The 22,557-nt window shown below is 48.8% G+C and overlaps 1 protein-coding gene across 1 annotated transcript in view; it reads right to left on the bottom strand.

Moving 5' to 3' along the window:
- Positions 1–668: 668 nt before the first annotated feature.
- Positions 669–22,557, bottom strand: part of LOC140417876 (uncharacterized) — a 49,533-nt gene continuing 27,644 nt past the window's right edge. The window contains exon 4 of the mRNA XM_072501311.1: positions 669–3,853. Within this exon, the coding sequence (XP_072357412.1) occupies positions 3,086–3,853 (768 nt within the window). The 3' untranslated portion in view covers positions 669–3,085. The remainder of the gene's footprint in view (positions 3,854–22,557) is intronic.

Genomic DNA, 22,557 nt, shown 5'->3' with positions numbered 1-22,557 from the left:
TTTCTGAAAATGTGGACAATCCACATTTCCCAAAGTTAGGCTCCATCTGTCAGTTTTTGCCCACTCACTTAACCTATTTGTAGTCCTTTGCAGAGATCTTAAATCCACTTCACAAATTACTTTCCTACCCGTCTTTGAGGCATCAGAAAATTTAACCGCCATACATTCAATCCTGTCATCCAACACATTCATACAGATTGTAAATGGGTGAGAGCCCAGCACTGATCTTGGTGACATTCCACTTGTCACATCTTACCAACCCAGAAATGACCCATTTATACCTTCTGGCTACTTCCTGCTCGCTAACCAATCCTCTAGCCACGCTGATGTGTTGCCCCCACACAATGAGCTCTAGTTTTGTGTCTTAACCTTTGATGTGGCACCTTGGGAAATACCTTCTGGAAATCCAGATAAAGCACATCTACAGGTTCCCCTTTATTGACATCCCTTGTTACTTCCTCAGAGAACCTTGATGAATTAGTCAGTCACGATTGATTCCCTGAACCCATTTTCAAACACTGTCAAAAGAAAAATCAAATCTCCTCTACCCCTCTGGCACCTTTGCCAATTACCTTAGAGGGACTCACTTTCTGTTAAAGAGCCTGTCAACCCCTCTCACCCACTTTCCCAAAAGTGAATAATCAGGAAAAGTCCAAAAAATTCAAATATTTTCCTGTTAAAAGTTTATTGACGAAACAGAAACATGGTTTAAAAAAAACCCTGAAAATTACTTGAGGATCAAAGACAACCAGAGTAACAGGATGTTCACAATGTTCTTGTCCCAAATGGTTTCCCTTCGGCTCCTCTGTACCCTGTTCCTGTGACTTCCAGCTTGGGACACGTGGGCACTGAACCCTGGAGTCACATCACCATCAGCCCCAGTGATCCTCGCCCCTGAACCCTGATTGGTTGGATGTGCAATTCCCAGTCAGTCCTCCAGCACGTTCCTGTCTCTATTAGCGATGCCCATGGCAGTTTCCCAACTGGGACACAGGCCCCGTTATTCTCAGCTAAATTCAGCCCTCAACTCCATCACCTGGCTGTCACTGACACGAGCAATAGAGACAGAAAGGTGCCCGAGGGTCAAATAGGAAGACAAAACTTGTGGATTAGGACCCCATAAAGGTCACCAACTTCTTATAAAAATTCAAGCTCCCAGTCAACAAATTAAAGGATCACACGACGGGACTTCCAGTTTTCTGACTTTTAATGCAACAAAAAAACAAACTAGAAGCTACTTTAACTCGGAAACCTACACAGTAAACTATAAACTAGAACTTTGCCCTTTTGCACAATCTAAAATCACACTGCACGATTATAGTTACTCTGTCCTGGCAGTCAAAATTTAATTGTCTCAGAACCTGTCCAAAGTGATGATTCATTCCCGAGGATTTACTTCAGTTCTTCAACCAAGACACTGAGAAACAAAGGGAGAATAGAATAGAATGTGAACTAGCAAAATACATAAAAATGGACTGTAAACTCTTCTGTGGCTACGTAAAAAGCAAACGTTTGGCTCAAACAAAGGTTTATCTGTTACAGATAGAGTCAGGAGAATTTAGAATGAGGAATAGAGATCTCTACAGCCACCTCATTCAACACTCTGGGTTGTGGATCATCAGCTTTTGGAGTTTTATTCACTTTCAACCCCATTAATTTCTCCAGTGCTACTTTTTCACCAATACTAATCATAGAATTTACAGTGCAGGAGGAGGCCATTTGGCCCATCGAGTCTGCACCGGCTCTTGGAAAGAGCACCCGACCAAAGGTCAACACCTCCACCCTATCCCCATAACCCAGTAACCCCACACAACACGAAGGGCAATTTTGGACACGAAGGGCAATTTACCATAGCCAATCCACCTAACCTGCACATCTTTGGACTGCGGGAGGGAACCGGAGTACCCGGAGGAAACCCATGCACACACCGGGAGGATGTGCAGACTCCACACAGACAGTGACCCAAGCTGGAATCGAACCTGGGACACTGGAGTTGTGAAGCAATTGTGCTAACCACTATGCTACCGTGCTGCCCTTGGTTCTCTGCCAGTCCCTTGGTTCTTGGTGTTTTGGGGACAATTTCTGTATCTTCCTCTGTGAAGACAGACACATATTGTTTAGTTTCTCTGCCATTTCCTCATTCCCCATTATAAACTCCCCTGTCTCTGCCTGGAATGGACCCACATTGATCTTTGCTAATCTTTTCCTTTTCCCATTCCTGGAGAAGCTTTTCCAGTCGGTTTTTATGTGTCTCACCAGTTTGCTCTCATCAGTTTCTTGGTCCTGCTTTGCTGAATTCTAACGGATCCCATGGAATCTTTAACTTTTCTTGTTCGCCACAGTTACATCACGTTTCCTGTTGGATTTTTGTTCCTTAAATTTGTTGTACATGTGAAATAAAAGTCAGAAAAATCCCACAGGACCATAGGCTGCTCTCCCTTTGACAGAGAGAGAGCTGACTGGAGGTGATTTAACCTGAGGGTCAGCGCTCCTCAGGTGAGGGACCTGGTTGAATAAACTCAGCCAGTACGGGAGTTAAATCCTCACTGTTGACCTTGCTCTGCATCACAAACAGTTGTCCAGCCAACTGAGCTAACAGACCCCCTGATAAATATGTAATAATTCCTTAAACATTAGGTATTCCCTGTACCAATCAGTTGCCCAGTCCACCTTGGACAACTTGCCTCTCACACCCTGATAGTTTTCCTCTGTGAGGAACACCCTGATAAATTAGACAAAAGAACCATGTAACCACCAGGACCCATCTCCATGGTAACGTGGCATGCTTTGGGGGTTCCAAACAGAAATGGAAACTAAATGTCTTCAAACTTCCAAACACTCTTTCACTCTGTGATCCTTGTGTAATTTGAAGCCAGGTATTAGCAACAAGGCTCAAAGAGAATCAGCCCACTGGAGGCAAAGTGGTGACACTGGCCTGTCCAGCAGAAAGAAACCCTCCGACCATCCCCACTGACCACCTGTCAGAATGAACAAAATGCAGCCCTGGATGTAGAGCAGAAACAATAACAGCAGAATCCAACCCCTGTAATCAATTGTGAAATTGTTGGTGTCACAGCAGGTGCGATTAAACATGCAATCCCGTCTCACATTGAGAGGTGGATGGCCTCTCCCCAGTGTGAACTCGCTGGTGTCTCCTCAGGTTGGATAATTGAGCAAATCCTTTCCCACACCGAGAGCAGGCGAATGGCCTCTCCCCAGTGTGAACTCGCTGATGTCTCCGCAGGGTGGATAAAGGAGTGAATCCCTTCCCACACTGAGAGCACGTAAACGGTCTCTCCCCAGTGTGAATTTGTTGGTGTGTCTGCAGGTTGGATAACTGAGTGAATCCCTTCCCACACTGAGAGCAGGTGAATGGCCTCTCTCCAGTGTGAACTCGCTGGTGTATCCGCAGGTGAGATAATTGAGTAAATCCTTTCCCACACTGAGAGCAATTAAATGGTCTCTCCTCAGTGTGACCTTGCTGGTGGCTCAATAGGTGGGACGAATCACGGAACCCTTTCCCACATTGGGAGCAAGTAAATGGCCTCTCCCCGGTGTGAATTCGCTGGTGTCTCAATAGGTGGGACAAATTACAAAATCCCTTCCCACACTGAGAGCAGGTGAATGGCCTCTCCCCAGTGTGAACTCGCTGGTGTGTCTGCAAGTTGGATAACTTGGTAAATCCTTTCTCACACTTTGAGCAGGTGAATGGCCTCTCCCCAGTGTGACTGCGTCGATGAGTCTCCAGCTCATATGGGAATCTGTATCCCTTCCCACAGTCCCCACATTTCCACGGTTTCTCCATGGTTTGGGTCCCCTCACGTCTCTCCAGGTTGGACAATCTGTTGAAGCCTCAGATCAACACGGGTCCGGTCCCTCCCCGCTCTGAATATTGTGGTGTTTTTCAGGCAGTGTAACTGGTTTAAGCTCTTTCCACAGTCAGTTCACTGGAACACTCTCACTCGGGTGTGTTGTGTGGGTCTTGGTGCTTTTCCAGTCACACTGATGTTTCCACAGTCAGTTCACTGGAACTCTCTCACTTGGGTGTGTGTTGTGTGGGTCTCGGTGCTTTTCCAGTCACACTGATGTTTCCACAGTCAGTTCACTGGAACACTCTCACTCGGGTGTGTGTTCTGTGGGTCTCGGTGCTGTTCCAGTCACACAGATGTTTGAAATCTTTAGTTGACAGTTTGGGCAAAGATTTTTCATTCCACATTCAGAGTCTGAGGATATTCTGGTTCCAAGGAAGGGAGTGACTATCAGATTGAGACGTGATGTTTGAGATTTCTGGCTGTAATTCCTCCTCGTCGAAGAACCTGTAAAAATAATTTACAAAATTCATCACTGTCAGTACAGGATAGAAACTCAGAACAGACAATTCTAGTTTCTATGTCATATTTTTTCCTCTGTCTTATTCCCCGAAAGCTGCAAATCTTCATCCCACACACTCCCTCCATTCTCTTTTTAAAAAAAATTTCAAGTACCCAATTCATTTTTTTCAATTTTGGGGGGCAATTTAGCGTGGTCAATCCAACTAACCTGCACATCTTTGGGTTGTGGGGGCAAAAACCACACAAACACAGGGAGAATGTGCAAACTCCACATGGACAGTGACCCAGAGCCGGGATCGAACCTGGGACCTTGGCACTGTGAGGCAGCAGTGCTAACCACTGTGCCACCATGCTGCCTCTCGCCCTCAATTCCTATTCTGCTGTATCTAATAATAATAATCTTCATTAGTGTCAGAAGTAGGCTTACATTAACACTGCAACAAAGTTACTGTGAAAATCCCCTAGTCGCCACACTACGGCGCTATTCACCCTCCCTATTCTCCTGAAGATGCTGAATCAGGCTGATTGACAGATCCATGCTCACATCTTCCTGTCCAGGAGGTCACAACAAATATGAGCTGCAACCAAAGAAAAAATGCTGGAAAATCTCAGCAGGTCTGGCAGTATCTGTAGGGAGAGAAAAGAGTTAACATTTGAAGTCCAGATGACTCTTTGTCAAAGCTAACAGACAGAGAAAGTGGGAAATATTTATACATGAAAGATGACTCCATTCTCACTCCACAGTATAAATATTTAAATGTTAAAATTCTAAATGTCTCAATAAAATATTTTCTAAAAAGAAAGTGAAGAAATGCCTTGATGAAACAGCGCAGGTGGATTCAGCGGGAATGGAGCCGCCTATTCAACATGGCGGCCTGACCCTCAGGAGGTCTCTCGACCCCGCGCTCTCTGGGGCTCTGGGAGGCGGCGAAAATTATGACTGCCGACATTATTCGTGTGACTGACCAGAGGCTCAGTGTGCTGACTCAATATCTGTGAGCTCATGAGGCCCAGCTGTAAAACACCATGAAGAAGCTCGATGATCCGGAGGAGAGAATCCTGCACGTTCAGCAAGATGCCTCCTCGACGGAGGTGGAGAAAAAACATCCGGGTCGTTGGCCTGTCAGATGGTCATCATAGCATTTACAATGTAGAAGGCCACTCGGCCCATCAAGTCTGCACCTTGGAAACAGCACCCCAGCCAAGCCCATACATCCACCCCATCCCTGGAACCCAGTATCCCCACCTAACCTTTTATTTGGACACTAAGGGCAATTTATCACGGCCAATCCACCTAACCTGCACATCTTTGGACTGTGGGAGGAAACTGGAGAGCCCGGAGTAAACCCACGCAGCCAGGAGAGAATGTGCAGACTCCGCACAGATAGTGACCCAAGCCGGGAATCGAACCTGGGACCCTGGTGCTGTGAAGCAACTGTTCTAACCACTGTGCTACCATGCCACCCATAAATTCTGTTATTTTCTGTCCATTTAGTGTGGAGGGTAAGGCTCCCGTGAGGTTCTTTAAGGACCGACTGCCACGTTTTCTCAGCTGGATTTGAAGCCTGAGTGTTCCAAATTAGAAAGGGTGCATCGTATCCTGTCTCTGAGGCTGAGGGATAGTTTTCATCCCAGGCCTGTAATCATTCGCTTCCACAACTTGAAAGAAGGTCCTGGAGACGGGTACGGTGAGATGGCACCTGGCCCCAGGAGGGAGGGAGTATTCAGGACTTTTCGGCAGCAACACAAACGAAGCTTCGAGACTTCGATGAAGGTCAAAGGCAGCTCAACGCTGTGGGGAGTGAATTCCGTCAGGCTTTATCCTGCAACCCGAAAAATGGTATCCAACAACTCCGTCAAGTCTTTCAATAATCCAACTATTGCCTTGGCCTTCATTAAATCCATGAAGGGCAAGGATCTGGAGGAATGGTTTGCAGCTTGGACATCCACTGCACGAACCTCTTTCCATTTAGAAAGTGCTCTGTTCTATTCTTTTTTGGTCCAAAATGTATAACCTCACACTTGTTTACATTGAATTCAATTTGCCACAAATTTGCCCATTCACCGAGTCTGTCAATATCTTCTTGCAATTTTATGCCATCATCTAGTCTGTCTGCGATGCCACCGAACTTTGTATCATCAGCAACAGTGAAGAGGCCCTTCGGCCCATTGAGTCTGAATGGCCACCGACACGTGAAAAGCACCTGACCTACCTATTCCCATTTGCCGGCACTTGGCCCATAGCCTTGAATGTTATGACGTGCCAAGTGTTTAAAGGATGTGAGGCAACCCGCTTCTACCACCCTCCCAGGCAGTGGGTTCCAAACCGTCACCACCCTCTGGGTAACAAGATTTTTCCTCAAAACCCCCCTGAACCTTCTCCCCTCATCTTAAACTTGTGTCCCTCGTGACTGATCTTCAACTGAGGGGAACAGCTGCTCCCTTTCCACCCTGTCCAAGCCCCTAATAATCTTGTGCACCTCGATCAACCCCCCAACCTCCCCAACGCCCCCCCTCCCCCACAACCCCCCCCTCCCCCACCCCACAACCGCCCCCCCCACCCCACAACCCCCGCCCACCCCACAACCCCCCCCCACCCCACAACCCCCCCCACACACACACACACATACACACAGACCGGCCCCCTTCTCGGCTCCAATGAAAACAACCCAAGCCTGAGGATAAACCAGAAAATTAAAAGGAAAATGCATGATAATCCAGAAAATTACAAGCCGGTGAACTTTAAGTCAGTGGTAGGGAAATTGTTGGAGAGGATTCTTCGAGACAGGATTTGCTGCCATTTCGAAGCAAGTGGACGTATTAGTGATAGGCAGCACGGTTTTGTGAAGAGGAGGTAGTGTCTCACTAACTTGATAGAGTTTTTTGAGGAAGTGATGAAGATGATTGATGAAGGTAGTAAGCCCCTTGGCAGACTGGTACAGAAGGTGAAGTCACACAGGATCAGAGCTGAACTGGTAAGATAGTTACAGAATTGGCTCGGTCATAGAAGACTGAGGGTAGCAGTGGAAGGCTGTGACTAGTGGTGTTTCGTGGGGATCACTGCTGTGACTTGTGCTGTTTGTAGTATATATAAGTGATTTGGAGGAAAATGTAACTGGTTTGATTGGTAAGTTTGCAGACAACACAAAGGTTAGTGGAATTGCGGATAGTGATGTAGACCGTCTGAGGATGCAGCAGGATAGAAATCGGTCAGAGACTTGGGCAGAGAGATGGCAGATGGAGTTTAATCCAGCCAAATGTGAGGTAATGCATTCTGGAAGGTCTAATACAGTGGGGAAATATATAGCAAATGGCAGAACCATTAAGAGTATGGCATCGCAAGTGGAGAAGGTAGTCAAGAAGTCATACGGCATGCTTGCCTTCATCAGCCGGGGCATTGAGTTTAAAAATTGAAAAGTCATGTTGCAGCTTTACAGAACCTTAGTTAGGCCACACTTGGAATATAGTGTTCAATTCTGGTCGCCACACCACCAGAAGGACGTGGAGGCTTTGGAGAGAGTACAGAAAAGATTTACCAGGATGTTGCCTTGTATGGAGGGCATTAGCTGTGCGGAGAGGTTGGAGAAACTTTCTTTCAGAAAGTTGGAGAAAGTTGGAGAACATTTCTTCAGCCAGAGAGTGGTGGGTATATGGAATTCATTGCCACAGAGGGCGGTGGAGGCCGGGACGTTGAGTGTCTTTAAGACAGAAGTTGATAAATTCTTGATTTCTCGAGGAATTAAGGGCTATGGAGAGAGCGCGGGTCAACGGAGTTGAAATCAGCCATGATTGAATGTTGGAGCGGACTCGATGGGCCGAATGGCCTTACTTCCACTCCTATGTCTTATGGTCTTATGGTCTAAACTTGGTTTGATCTCACTGGAACGACGGAGGTTGAGGGGTGACCTGACAGAAGTCGACAAAATTATGAGGGGCATGGACAGAGAGGATGGTCAGAAACATTTTTCCAGAGTGGAAGAGTCAATTACTTGGAGACACAGGTTTCAGGTGAGAGGGGCAAAGTTTAGAAGAGATGTACGAGGGAAATTCTTTTACACAGAGGGTAGTGCGTGCCTGGAACTCACTGCCAGAGGTGGTGGTGGAAGCAGGTATAAGTGGCATTTAAGGGACGCTTTGACAAATAGATGAATAGGATGGGAGACCCCAGAAGAGTAGAAGGTTTTAGATTAGATGGGCAGCATGGTCAGTGCAGGTTTGAGAAGGACGAAGGGCCTGTTCCTGTGCTGTAACTTTCTTTGTTCTTTGTTTGTTCTATCTTACCTCTCTTCATAAATGTTCCATCCCGTGCAACATCCTGGTGAATCTCCCCTGCACCGTCTCCAATCATATCCTTCCTATAATTGTCCCATTGGGCAGACGCAGCATGGGTTCATAAAGGGCAGGTCGTGCCTAACTAATTTAGTGGAATTTTTTGAGGACATTACCAGTGCGGTAGATAACGGGGAGCCAATGGATGTGGTATATCTGGATTTCCAGAAAGCCTTTGACAAGGTGCCACACAAAAGTTTGCTGCATAAGATAAAGATGCATGGCATTAAAGGGAAAGTAGTAGCATGGATAGAGGATTGGTTAATTAATAGAAAGCAAAGAGTGGGGATTATGGGTGTTTCTCTGGTTGGCAATCAGTAGCTAGTGGTGTCCCTCAGGGATCAGTGTTGGGCCCACAACTGTTCACAATTTACATAGATGATTTGGAGTTGGGGACCATGGGCAATGCGTCCAAGTTTGCAGACGACACTAAGATAAGTGGGAAAGCAAAAAATGCAGAGAATACCGGAAGTCTGTATCGGGATTTGGATAGGCTAAGTGAATGGGCTAGGGTCTGGCAGATGGAATACAATGTTGACAAATGTGAGGTTATCCATTTTGGTAGGAATAACAGCAAAAGGGATTATTATTTAAATGATAAAATATTAAAACATGCTGCTGTGCAGAGAGACCTGGGTGTGCTAGTGCATGAGTCGCAAAAAGTTGGTTTACAGGTGTAACAGGTGATTAAGAAGGCAAATGGAATTTTGTCCTTCATTGCTAGACGGATGGAGTTTAAGACTAGGGAGGTTATGCTGCAATTGTATAAGGTGTTAGTGAGGCCACACCTGGAGTATTGTGTTCAGTTTTGGTCTCCTTACTTGAGAAAGGATGTACTGGCACTGGAGGGTGTGCAGAGGAGATTCACGAGGTTAATCCCAGAGCTGAAGGTGTTGGATTACGAGGAGAGTTTGAGTAGACTGGGACTGTACTCGTTGGAATTTAGAAGGATGAGGGGGGCTCTTATAGAAACATATAAAATTATGAAGTGAATAGATAGGATAGATGCGGGCAGGTTGTTTCCACTGGCGGGTGAAAGCAGAACGAGGGGGCATAGCCTCAAAATAAGGGGAAGTAGATTTAGGACTGAGTTTAGGAGGAACTTCTTCACCCAAAGGGTTGTGAGTCTATGGAATTCCTTACCCAGTGGAGCAGTAGAGGCTCCTTCATTAAATGCTTTTAAGATAAAGATAGATAGTTTTTTGAAGAATAAAGGGATTAAGGGTTATGGTGTTCGGGCCGGAAAGTGGAGCGGAGTCCACAAAAGATCAGCCATGATCTCATTGAATGGTGGAGCAGGCTCGAGGGGCCAGATGGCCTACTCCTGCTTCTAGTTCTAGTTCTTATAATGTAGCAACCAGAAATGCGAACAGTAATGTCCCATATGTCTTTTTCACCAACCTATTAACCTGCCCTTCCACGTTCAGAGATCTCTGGACAAACACGCCAAGGTCCCTTTGTTGCTCAGAACTTCCCAGTGTCATGCTGTTCATTGAATACTTCCTTGTCACATTACCCCTTCCAAAGTGTGTCACCTCACTTTTTAGGGTTCCAGTTCCATTTGCCACTTTTCTGCCCATTCCGTCTATATCTTTCTGTAACCCAAGACACTCAACCTCACTGTTAACCATCTGGCCAATCTTTGAGTTATCCGCAAGTCTTCCATGTGGGATCTTGTCCAAAGCTTTATTGAAATCCATGTAAACTACATCAACTGCACAACCCCCATCTCCACACCTGGTCACATGCTCAAAAAATGCAATCAAATTTGTTAGGCATGACCTCCCTCTGACAGTGTCATGCTGACTATTCCTGATCAAACCTCTCCAAGTGGAAATAGAGTCCATCAGAACGTTCTCCAATAGTTTCCCTACGACTGATGTAAGACTGCAGTTCCCTGGCTTATCTCAACAACCTTTCTTAAATAATAGGACCACATTAGCTGTTCTCAAGTCACCTGGCAACTCCCCTCGTGGCCAGAAATTAAAAGTTTGGGTCAGAGCCCCTGAAATCTCCTCCCCGGCCTCCCACAGCATCCTGGGACACAATTCATGCAGACCTAGTAATCTAAAAATCTTATGGGCGGCACAGTAGTATAGTGGTTAGCACTGCTGCTTCACAGCACCAGTGACCTGGGTTTGATTCCTGGCTTGGGTCACTGTCTGTGCGGAGTCTGCACATTCTGCCCGTGTCTGCGTGGGTTTCCTCCCACAAGTACCGAAAGACGAGCTTCTTAGGTGAATTGGACATTCTGAATTATTCCTCAGTGCATCCGAACTGGTGTCGGAGTGTGGCAACTCAGGGATTTTAATAGTAACTTCATTGCAGTGTTAATGTAAGCCTTCTTGTGACAATAATAAAGATTATTGTGAATGGGCCGAAGGGGCCCTTTCCGTGCTGTAAAATTCTACGACTTTAAAGATAGAGGTGGGAGAGGGAGGGAGGGAATGAGAAGGACTTTACAGAGAAAGTGCCAAAGCCACAACATTCACCAGCTCTAAGGACACACCTTAGCTCCCTTTCCAATCTGAAAGCAGCCTGAGCTGGATTTACATTCCCCTTAATTGATCATTGCTGGGTGATAATCCTGTACTTCCTCACCTCACACCACTGTGACAGCACCTTCACTACACAGACTGCAGCAACTGACCAAACATCACCTTCCCAGTTATTCCTGAAGGCACCGCCTTCCCAACCTGGCCCCTTGCCTGAGGTGCGGTGATCCTCAGGTCACATCACCGCCGGTCAGCTCTCTCTCCCGGGACCAGGTCCTGTTTCACAGCCGCCATCTTGGGGAAGCAGGGCGCATGCGCTGGCGTCTTGGTGATGCTCAAGCTAGTGGGCGGGGCCTGAAGGTTTCTGTTCCCAGCCGGGTCCTAGTGCCCGGCGAACTATTAAACGGCAACAGGTTTTTTAAATTTTTTTTTCCAAAAAAATATACTTTATTCATAAAAATTTATCATGAGCATTACAGAAACATTTCAAATTGTCTTGACTGTACATTTTCGGCAGGGTTACATGTTGCCTTGACTTTCTTTCATTCAATTTTGATATTGTCGTACACATATCACTCTTTACATTACAATTCCTTCTTAAATATTTACAGTGGCATGTTTGTTTTATACATTGGAGTGTTGGTTGCCCAGACCGAGGGGCTTTACACTGTTACGCGCCCCTCGGTGTACATTTGCTGGAAAGACTTTACACAGTGGTCTTTCCCCATTGCGCCTTGGCGGCAGCTGCCCCAAGCTTGAGTGCGTCCCTCAGCACGTAGTCCTGGACCTTGGAATGTGCCAGTCTGCAACACTCGGTCGACGACAATTCTTTGCACTGGAAGATCAGCAAGTTTCGGGCAGACCAAAGAGCGTCTTTTACCGAGTTGATGACCTTCCAGCAGCAGTTGATATTTGTCTCGGTGTGTGTCCCTGGAAACAGTCCGTAGAGCACAGAGTCCTGTGTCACAGATCTGTTTGGGATAAACCTTGACAAATACCACTGCATCTCTCTCCAGACCTTCTTTGCAAAGGCACATTCCACAAGGAGGTGTGTGACCATCTCATTTCCCCCACAGCCACTCCGAGGGCAGCGTGCATTGGTGCAGAGCCTTCGGGTGTGCATGAAGAATCTGACAGGGAGGGCCTTTCTCACCACCAGCCAAGCTAGGTCTTGGTGCTTGTTTGAAAGTTCTGGTGATGAGGCGTTCTGCCAGATGACTCTGGCAGTCTGCTCAGGGAACCATCCAACGTCTTCCACGGTCTCCTTTTCCCTGAGGGCCTCGAGGACATTACGTGCTGACCACTGCTTCATTGCCTTGTGGTCAAAGGTGTTTTTCTTCAAAAACTTTTCCACGAAGGACAGGTGGTACGGTACGGTCCAACTACTTGGAGCGTTCCGCGGCAATGAGGCCAGGCCCATCCTTCGTAACACCGGGGACAGGTAGAACCTCAGTATGTAGTGACACTTGGTGTTTGCATATTGGGGGTCCACGCACAGCTTGATGCAGCTGAACACAAAGGTGGCCAACAGGATGAGGGAGGCATTGGGTACGTTCCGCCCTCCCTTCTCCAGAGGTTTGTACATGGTGTCCCTTCGGACACGGTCCATCTTGGATCGCCAGATAAATTTGAAGATGGCCCGGGTGACTGCTGTGGCGTAGGGTCGGGTTATGGGCCAGACCTGCGCCACGTACAGTAGCACCGAGAGTACCTCACACCTGATGACCAGGGTTTTGCCCGCAATGGAGAGGGAGCGTTGCTCCCACCAGCCCAGTTTCTGTCTTACCTTTCCTATGCGCTCCTCCCAGTTTTTGGTGCACGCCCCAGCAGCTCCGAACCATATCCCCAGCACCTTCAGGTAATCTGACCTGACAGTGAAGGGGACAAAGGACCGGTCGGCCCAGTTCCCAAAGAACATGGCCTCGCTCTTGCCACGGTTTACCTTGGCTCCCGAGGCCAGTTCAAACTGGTCGCAGGTGGTCAAGAGCCTGCGCACAGACGCAGGATCAGAGCAGAAGACGGCAACGTCGTCCATGTACAGGGAGGCCTTGACTTGCATGCCTCCACTGCCTGGGATCGTCACTCCTCTTATGCCCGGATCCCTCCTGATGGACTCGGCAAAAGGTTCTATGCAGCACACAAAAAGGGCAGAGGAGAGAGGGCAGCCCTGCCTGACTCCAGATTTGATCTGGAACTTTTCTGATTCCCACCCATTGATTGAGACTGCGCTATAGATGTTTGTGTAGAGCAGTTTGATCCAATTGCGAATTCCCTCCCCAAACCCCATTTTGGAGAGCACATCCATCATGTAGGTGTGTGATATTCTGTCAAAAGCCTTCTCCTGGTCAAGGCTGATGAGGCAAGTGTCCACCCCCCTGTCCTGCACGTAGGCGATCGTATCCCTGAGTAGCGCGAGGCTATCAGAGATCTTTCTGCCGGGTACAGCACAGGTCTGGTCAGGGTGGATCACTGACTCCAGAGCAGACCTGACCCGATTGGCGATGACCTTTGCTAGAATTTTGTAGTCCACATTCAACAGTGAAATGGGTCGCCAATTTCGAATTTCTTCCCTTTCCCCCTTCTGCTTGTAGATGAGGGTGATGATGCCTTTCCTCATGGACTCTGACATGCTGCCTTCCAGAAGCATACTCTCGTACACTTCCAGCAGGTCTGGGCCCATCCAGTCCCACAGAGCCGAATACAACTCAACCGGTAAGCCGTCGCTTCCGGGAGTTTTACTCGTCTCGAAGGACTTGGCGGCCTTTGTCAGCTCGTCCAGAGTTAGTGGTTTGTCCAGGTTTTCCAGCTCGCTGTCGCCTATGACCTCCGTGATAGTCGACAGGAAGGTCTGGGAAACAGTGCTATCTGTTGGCTTCAGGTCATACAGTCCGGCATAAAAGGATTGGCTGATCCTCAGGATGTCAGACTGCGATGACTTTTCAGAGCCATCTTCTTCCTTCAGGCTGCTGATCACAGAGGTCTCTCTGTGCACCTTTTGGAAGAAGAAGCGTGAGCACTTTTCGTCCTGCTCCACGGAGCGGACTCTGGAACGGAAGATAACCTTGGAGGCCTCCGAGGTGTAGAGCGAGGCTTGCTGGCTCTTCACCTCTTGGAGATCCTCCTTGACATCCACCCCCATCGACTGCAGCTGGAGCAAATTTTGCATACTTTTCTGGAGCCTGGACATGACCCCTCATCTCTCTCTCACCTTTTGAACGCCCTTGAGGATGAAAAACCTCTTGATATTCCCCTTGATTGCTTCCCACCAGAGATGTGGGGCCTCAAAGAGGGGTTTCACGGTTCTCCAACCTTTGTAATCCCTCCTGAGTTCCTCGATGTTCTCAGGGGTCAGCAGTTTTACATTTAGCTTCCACGTCCCCCTGCCTACCCCCTGGTCTTCCTGCAGGTGGCAGTCGGCCAGTAGGAGGCAGTGGTCAAAGAAGAACACCAGCGTTACGTCGGTGGACCTGACCGTGAAAGCTCGGGACACAAAAAAGAAGTCTATCCTGGAGCGGACGGACCCGTCTGGCCGTGACCATGTGTATCTACGCTGCGCGCCGTCTGCAGGGTTGCTGCAGACGTCGAGCAGCTTGGCGTCTTTTACCGTTTCCATCAGGAGTCTGGACGTAGCGTCTAGTTTGCTGTCGGCTTTGCTGGATCGTCCAGCCGCATCGATGATGCAGTTGAAGTCACCACCCAGGATGACCGGCTTGGAGGTGGCCAACAGCAGTGGGAGTTGCTGAAGAACTGCCAGCCGCTCACTTTTTACGGCCGGGGCGTACACATTAATAAGTCTGAGAGGGGTGTTTTTGTATTTCACGTCTGCTACGAGGAGGCGCCCGCCCACCACCTCCTTAACGTCGGAGATGGTGAAGTTGCCTCCCCGCAGCAGAATACCCAGGCCGGAGGAGCGGCAGTCGTTTCCTCCTGACCAGATGGATGGCCCGTGGGACCACCAGCTCGACCAGCGCCTGTAGTTGCTGAGGTGCGGAATTCCGCACTCCTGCAGGAACAGTAGGTCAGCTTTTACATTTGCCAAATAGTTGAGTGTGGCTACACACCGCGAAGTATCTTTGATGCTTCGCACATTTATGGATGCAATTTTTAAACCCATTATAAAAAGATAGATTTACCAGTCTCAAGAGTCCAGAGTCTATACAGTTGGCTGTTCCAGCTGTTGAATGTTCCCCAGCATGCCGGTGGTGCTCGCAAACTTTAGCACAGTTGCAGGGCTGAGAAAACTGTTCTGGTCCGTACTGGCCCCGTGATTTTGATGCAGATGCATTGGGGGGGTGGTGTAGCCCTGGGGTTCGTCGTGGCAGTCAGTAGGTGTTGGGGTTGCAGGCCGGTCTTCACCTGGGTTGTTGCTGCTCGTTGCTATCGGGGGTTGGTCTGTGACCTTGTTTTCTTCCCGGTCGGTGGTCTGGGGGGTCTGTGCCTTCCGTTCCACGTTGGTGCTTTGCCTCTTTATCTGAGGCCGATTCTTGTCCTGTTTTCCCTCATCGGATGAGGGGTCGGCACTAAGTGCGCCGGCTGAGAGGTGTCGCTTTTTGCCACTACCCCTCAGGGGGTTCTTCAGTTTGTTTTTTTGTTTTCTCTTTCGTTTGTCCCTGTTCACGGTTTCCCAGGGCTCTTTATTCTTTGTCCCATCCTCTTCCTCTTCCATTGAGTGTTCCTCATCAGATGGGGCTGGGGTTGGGTTGTCAGGAGGTGCTGGGGCCTCCTCTTTTTGTTGGGGGCCCTTCTGTTGCTTTTCCTCATTCTGAACCGTGGTGTCTTTTTCGGTGGAGGGTGTATGCACCTCCTCTCTGGTCGCCTTTTTGACTCCGCTGCTGATGATCTGTGCATATGTCGCCCCGCGTTTCGGGCAGGCCCTGTAAAGATGGCCGGCCTCCCCACACAGGTTGCAGCACTTGTCTTCCTTGCAGTCCTTAGTCATGTGTCCCTCCTGCCTGCAGTTCTTGCAGAAGGTCACACTGCAGTTTGCGGCAACATGCCCCGTTTTGCCACAGGTGTGGCATACTCGTGGCTGTCCCACGTGGTAGAGGTAGCCACGATTTACTCCAATAGCAAAATTGGAGGGGGGATGCAGGATGGCTCCGTTGCTGTCCGTTCTTAGGGTCACCTTGACCTGGTGCTCACTTGTCCAGATGCCGAAGGTGTCTTTCACTTGCACGCTGTCACTTTTCAGCTCAGCGTACCTGGCGAGGAACGTGAGCACATCAGACACAGGGACGTGGGGGTTGTACGTGTGCAGTGTAACAACCCGATTTCGCTGTGCCGGTAGCGTAAACAGAGGCTCCGCAGTCAGGATCGACAGGGGACTCTGGTTACCTTTTTCCTTGAAGACGTTCAAGAATTTGATGCACGCTGCGACGCTCTTGAAGGTGACATCAAAGAAGCCATTCTTGGGGAAGTTTTGCAAGCAGAAGATTTCTGTTGCTTTAAACCCACAACACTCGAGCAGCACCCGCTTCACGAAGAGTATCCGATCCAAAGGTGACTCTCCTTCCGTTTTCTTCACTGTGACTCGGACAGTGTTTCGCACTCCCCAGCCTGGTGGTCGGGATGCAGCTGCATCCATAGCTCGTTCGTTGGGTGTGAAACTGTATCGGCGTTAGGCCTAAACCAGAGGTTTAGGCCAGCATGTAGATCCACCAATAGCAGCCAAGCTCCAAACGTTTCCTCTTTTACGACTTCAATCCCTCCAAGTTCTCCAATCCACGATCGACATCGAAATCCTCAGCTTCCCTCGATCAAATGAGACTACACTTGATCTTAGCCAAAAGGCCGACTCCCAGGCTGAAGCTGATGTTTGTCGCCTGGAGGTGCCTATGGATCACGTAGACATTCAGTGTGAGAGGCTGCAGCTTCTATCTAGCTACCTGAAGGGGGTTATACAGTGTTTGATTACATTTAGTGGTCCTTTCCAGTTCATTATCAGGATGTTTATGTGATATTTTCTTACCCTCAGTGTGATATTTCTTTATTTAAAATACATTTCAGCAGCAGACTGACTGGTGATTTTTAAAGGAATAAAGTTTATTTATTATCACACTATTTCCCTGGATGTTTGAACATCTCAGCTCCTCATCTCTTTCACACTCACTGACTGACACATACACAGAAATTAGGTACAGATCAAGTTGAAGCTGTAATGATGAAAATGGAATGTAGACTGTAATCTTTATATCGCTGCAGGTCTGTTGTCTTCTTGTTGAACTAATCCTTTAGTTGGAGTGAAGCATTTTTAGAAACAAATAATTCTCACGAGGCTCTGAAGCTTCTTGTAGATGAATAGCCAGGAGGTTGGTTCTCAGGTGGACTTGGAAGCTGGAATATGTTCAGTACTGTGGCTGCACTGGGAGACATTCAGCTCTGCTGGTTCAGCTGGTTCCTGGTGCTTCAGATGCTTCTCACACACACATTTGATTTGTTCAGGGTTTATTATACTGTATCCCTGACAATTAACTGCAGGGTTAAAACTCAGACCCAGAACACCCCGATACAATAGCAGTTTACGATGCTCACTCACACTTATCTCTGCCCCAATTCGAGCTCATTCTCCTGTGTTCAATATGGCACTTGGAGACCAACAGTCCAGAGATTTCACGCTCCTCAAATGCTGGTTCATCCTGACACAACGAGACATTTAAACTTCACAGGTGGCTGCAAAGTTTCCCTATTCAGGTCCGTGTTTAACTAAATATTGGTCACAGAATCAAATATTACCCACAGTCTATCCACAATAACATGTTAAGTTGCAGCCATCTTGGCAGAGTTTGTGGATCTTACAGTCTGTAATATCTAGTATCCTTGTGCCGAACGTGACATCTTGAATCCAGTCTTGGGTCTGGATAAAACAGTGCATTGTCGCTGGGTGGGATGGGCGGCATGGTAGCACAGTGCACAGCACTGTTGCTTCATAGCTCCAGGGTCCCAGGTTCGATTCCCAGCTTGGGTCACTGTCTGTGTGGAGTCTGCACGTTCTCCCTGTGTCTGCGTTGGTTTTCCTCCGGGTGCTCCGGTTTCCTCCCACAAGTCCCAAAACGTGCGGTTAGGTAAAATGGACTTTCTGAATTCTCCCTCTGTGTACCCAAACAGGCACCAGAATGTGACGACTAGGGGTTTTCACAGTAACTGGCACTGTTTTTTTTTTTAACATATTTGTTTTTATTCTCCTTTTTCACATTTTCTCCCAAATTCACACCCACCAATAAACAATAATCAGTAACAAATATGTAAATCCCCATATCAATAACAACAATCCCATCCTCCCACCAAACCATGTTCACACAAACAAATGACAAAAAGGAATGAGGGATCACCCATAGTCGCCATTAACACACAGCCCCCTCCCCCCAACCCACCCCAACTAATGTTCGATGTTATCCAGTTCTTGAAAGTGCATAATGAATAATGCCCATGAATTGTAGAACCCTTCCATCCTTCCCCTCAGTTCAAACTGAACCATCTCAAGAGTCAAGAATTCCAACAGGTCCCCCCCACCACGCCAAGTCACCGGGTGGAATGGTTGCTCTCCAACCTATCAGGATCCGCCTTTGGGCGATCAACAAGGCGAAGGCTACAACATCTGCCTCCGCACCCGTTTGCAACCCTGGCTGGTCCGTCACCCCGAATATGGCCTCCCGGGGGCCCGGGTCCAGTTTCACGTGCACCATTTTAGAAATTATCCTAAAAACCTCCTTCCAGTAATCCTCTAGCTTTGGACAGGGCCAAAACATATGGATGTGATCCCCCTCCACATCTCCTCCACAACGTTCCCACACATCTTCTACTCCTTCAAAGAATCGCCCTTGTGAGGTGTGCTCTGTATACCACCTTCAGCTGCATCAGCCCCAACCTCGTGCACGAGGTGGAGGCATTCACTCTCCGGAGCACCTCACACCAGAACCCCTCCTCCATATCCTCTCCCAACTCTTCCTCCCACTTTGCTTTGATCCCTTCCAGTGGTGCCTTCCCCTCTTCCAAAATAGCTCCTTACATCGCTGACACTACCTCCTCCAGCAATGTGGAGGCCAGCTCCACCTGGAAGCTCTGTATCTCCTTTCTGGCAAAATCTCGAACCTGCATGTATTTAAACATTTCCCCCTGCTCCAGCCCATACTTCGCTTCCAGCTCCTTCAATCCTGCAAACCGACTCCTAAGAAACAAATCTTTTAGCGTCTTAATCCCCTTCTCCTCCCATTTCTGAAAATTTCCATCCCACTTCGCTGGCTCAAATCTGTGGTTCCCCCGAATCGGCATTTCCCTTGACCCTGCCCCCAACCCGAAGTGTTGGCAAAACTGCCTCCAGATTTACAATGGAGCTATTATTACCGGACTCCCGGAGTATTTTCCCGGAGCTACCGGGAGCGGCGCTGTTGCTATTGCTTTCAATCCCGTCCCCCTGCACAAACTCTCCTCCATTCTGACCCACTGGGAATCAATCCCTCTGACCCAGCTCCGCACCTCCTCCACATTCGCTGCCCAGTAGTAATACATCAGGTTCGGAAGGCCCAAACCCCCCGCCTGCCTTCCCCTCTGTAGAAGCACCTTTCTAACTCTGGCCACCTTCCCTCCATTATAAATGAAGTAATCCTTCCCAAAATCTCTCTGAAAAAAGCCTTTGGTAGGAAAATCAGCAGGCATTGGAAAATAAACAGAAATCGTAGCAACACGTTCATTTTAACCGGCTGTACCCGACCCGCCAGTGACAGAGAGAGACCATCCTATCTTGCCAGATCAGCTTTCACTCTCTCCACCAAACTAGAAATGTTGTACTTGTGGAGCCCCCCTCCACCCCACTCCCGGGCAACCTGCACCCCCAGGTATCTAAAGTGAGTCCCTGCCCTACGGAATGGCAGCCCCGACACACCGGCCCCCACCCACCGCAAAGACACCACAAAATACTCACTCTTGTCTCGATTTAGTTTAGACCACGAGAAAGACCCAAACCCCCGAAGCAGCTCCAATATTCCCCCTATCGACACACTCGGTTCCGACACGTGTAACAGCAAGTCATCGGCATATAAGGATCCCTATGCTCTATTCACCCCACCCCCGCACTATTCCTTTCCATACCCCCAAACCTCTTAATGTGATGTCCAACGGCTCAATTGCAAGTGCAAACAGCAGGGGGGACATAGTACATCCCTGCCTAGTCCCACGGTGGAAGGAAAAGTATCTCGAGCTGATGTTGGTTGTGCGGACACTCGCCCTCGGTTCCTTATATAGTAGCTTTACCCAGTCCACAAATTTTGGTCCAATCCCAAATCGGTGCAGAACTGCCATCAAGTCCCCCCCATTCTACTTGGTCAAACGCATTCTCAGCGTCCAATGCCACAACCACCTCTGTTTCCTTCCCCTCTGCCGGCACCATAACGACGTTCAATACACTTCTAACATTTGAAAAGAGCTGCTTCCCTATCACGAGCCCCGTCTGATCTTCACATATCACCTTCGGGAGGCACTCCCCCAGCCTACCTGCCAGTACCTTCGCCAATACTTTTGAGTCCACATTCAGAAGCGATACGAACCTATACGACCCACACTCCATCGGATTATCTTTTTTTAGCAACAGTGAAATCGATGCCGGCCACAAAGTTTGTGGCAACACCCCCTTCCCTATCGCCTCTTCAAACATCCCCACCATCAGGGGTACCAGCCTATCCTTAAATTTTTTATCATATTCCATCGGAAACCCATCCGGCCCTGCCACCTTCCCCGACTGCATCCTCCCAATCGCATCCTTTATCTCCTGCTCCACTATCGCTCCCTCTCATGTAGTCCTGTTCCCCTCCCCTAACCTCGGGTACTCCAACCCATCTAGAAATTCCTGCATCTCACGGTCTCCCCCAGGTGGCTCTGATCTAGACAACCCCTCATAAAATTCCTCAAAAACCTTGTTAATCAGTTGCAGAGCTACCACCAACTTCCCCGCCCTATCCCTCACTTGAACTATTTCCCTTGCCGCTGGTTCCCTCTGGAGCTGACCTGCTAACATATGTTCGTAAACTGCATCCCTTGCTCGTCTCAGCTGGCGCACCGCCTTCCTGGTAGATAGTCGGTCAAAGCTCGCCTGTAGTTCCTTCCTCTTTTCCAGCTTTGCTTAGTCCCCATCTTCTGCATAACTCCTATCTACCTCCAACATCTCATCAGTTGAAACTTACATATTCCTTAATTACCTTTTCAATTTTGTCACAGAACACTTCGTTCCCCAAAAGTCCCACATCTAATTTCCACCCCGGTCTCTGCGCTGCCCCCTTCTCCAGTACCATATCCATCCAATGTGGAGCGTGATCTGACACTGCAATTGTCGAGTATTCCGACCCCTTAACCCCAGCCAGCAAAGCCTTTCCCACCACGAAAAAGTCGATCTGCGAGACCTTATGGACTGCTGAGAAAAACGAATACTCCCATTCCCTCGGGTGCAGAAACCTCCAAGAGTCCACCCCTCCCATTTCCACCATTAGCCCAGCCAGCGCCTTTGCCCCCCCCCCCCGATGGGACCAGCAAGCGCGGCCATGACCTGTCCAACCTAGGCTCCTGCACCAAGTTCCAGTCCCCCCCACCAACAGTTTGTGTGTGTCCAAGTCGAGATGGCCCCAAGCACCTTCTTTGCGAATCCCACATCGTCCCAATTGGGGCCATATACACTGAACAGCGCCACAAACCTCCTCTCCAGTGTCCCTGTCACAATCACATATCTACCCCCTGATCTGCCACCACCTTCTCCATCTGGAAGCGTACCCTTTTGCTGACCAGCACCGCTACCCCTTGAGCCCTTCCGTCAAATCCAGAGTGAAACACCTGACTCACCCAGCCCTTTTTAAGTCTCATCTGATCCTTCACCCTCAAGTGAGTCTTCTGCAGCATTGCTACATCTTTTACATTGCTTTCAAACTTTTAAGATGCGCAAGCACCCTTGACCTGTTGACCGGACCTTCTAACCCCCTCACATTCCATATGACTATCCCAACTGGGGGTCTCTCACCCCGCCCCACCCTTCTTATCCACCATCATCATACCACCGGGCCCTGCCCCATGAGCCTGACCCGCCCCTATCCATTAACATCAAACCCCTCCCCCCCCACAAATCCCCCCCAACATTTCCTCTTGAAAAAACATCTCCCAGCATCAATCTCTCCCCACCCCACCCCCCCCCCCCCCCGCCCCCCTCGCTTGCCTCGTAGGCCCATCGAAACCTGCTAACCAGGCTCCAATGTCCGCAGCCCTCCTCGCACCTCACCTCCGTTCACTAGCTGACTTTAATCAGCTAGCGCGAGTGGCTCCCCCGCCAAGAAATACCGTCCCCTCCTACCCAGTCCCAGAGAAAGAAAAAGCAAGAACAACAATCCAACCCATACAATTCACTAAACTGAGATATAACCGTCGCAACA

Source organism: Scyliorhinus torazame, chromosome 5, assembly GCF_047496885.1.
Source record: "Scyliorhinus torazame isolate Kashiwa2021f chromosome 5, sScyTor2.1, whole genome shotgun sequence".
Taxonomy (NCBI): domain Eukaryota; kingdom Metazoa; phylum Chordata; class Chondrichthyes; order Carcharhiniformes; family Scyliorhinidae; genus Scyliorhinus; species Scyliorhinus torazame.
Note: the sequence above shows the minus strand (reverse complement) of the source record. Positions and strands in the feature narration are given on the sequence as shown.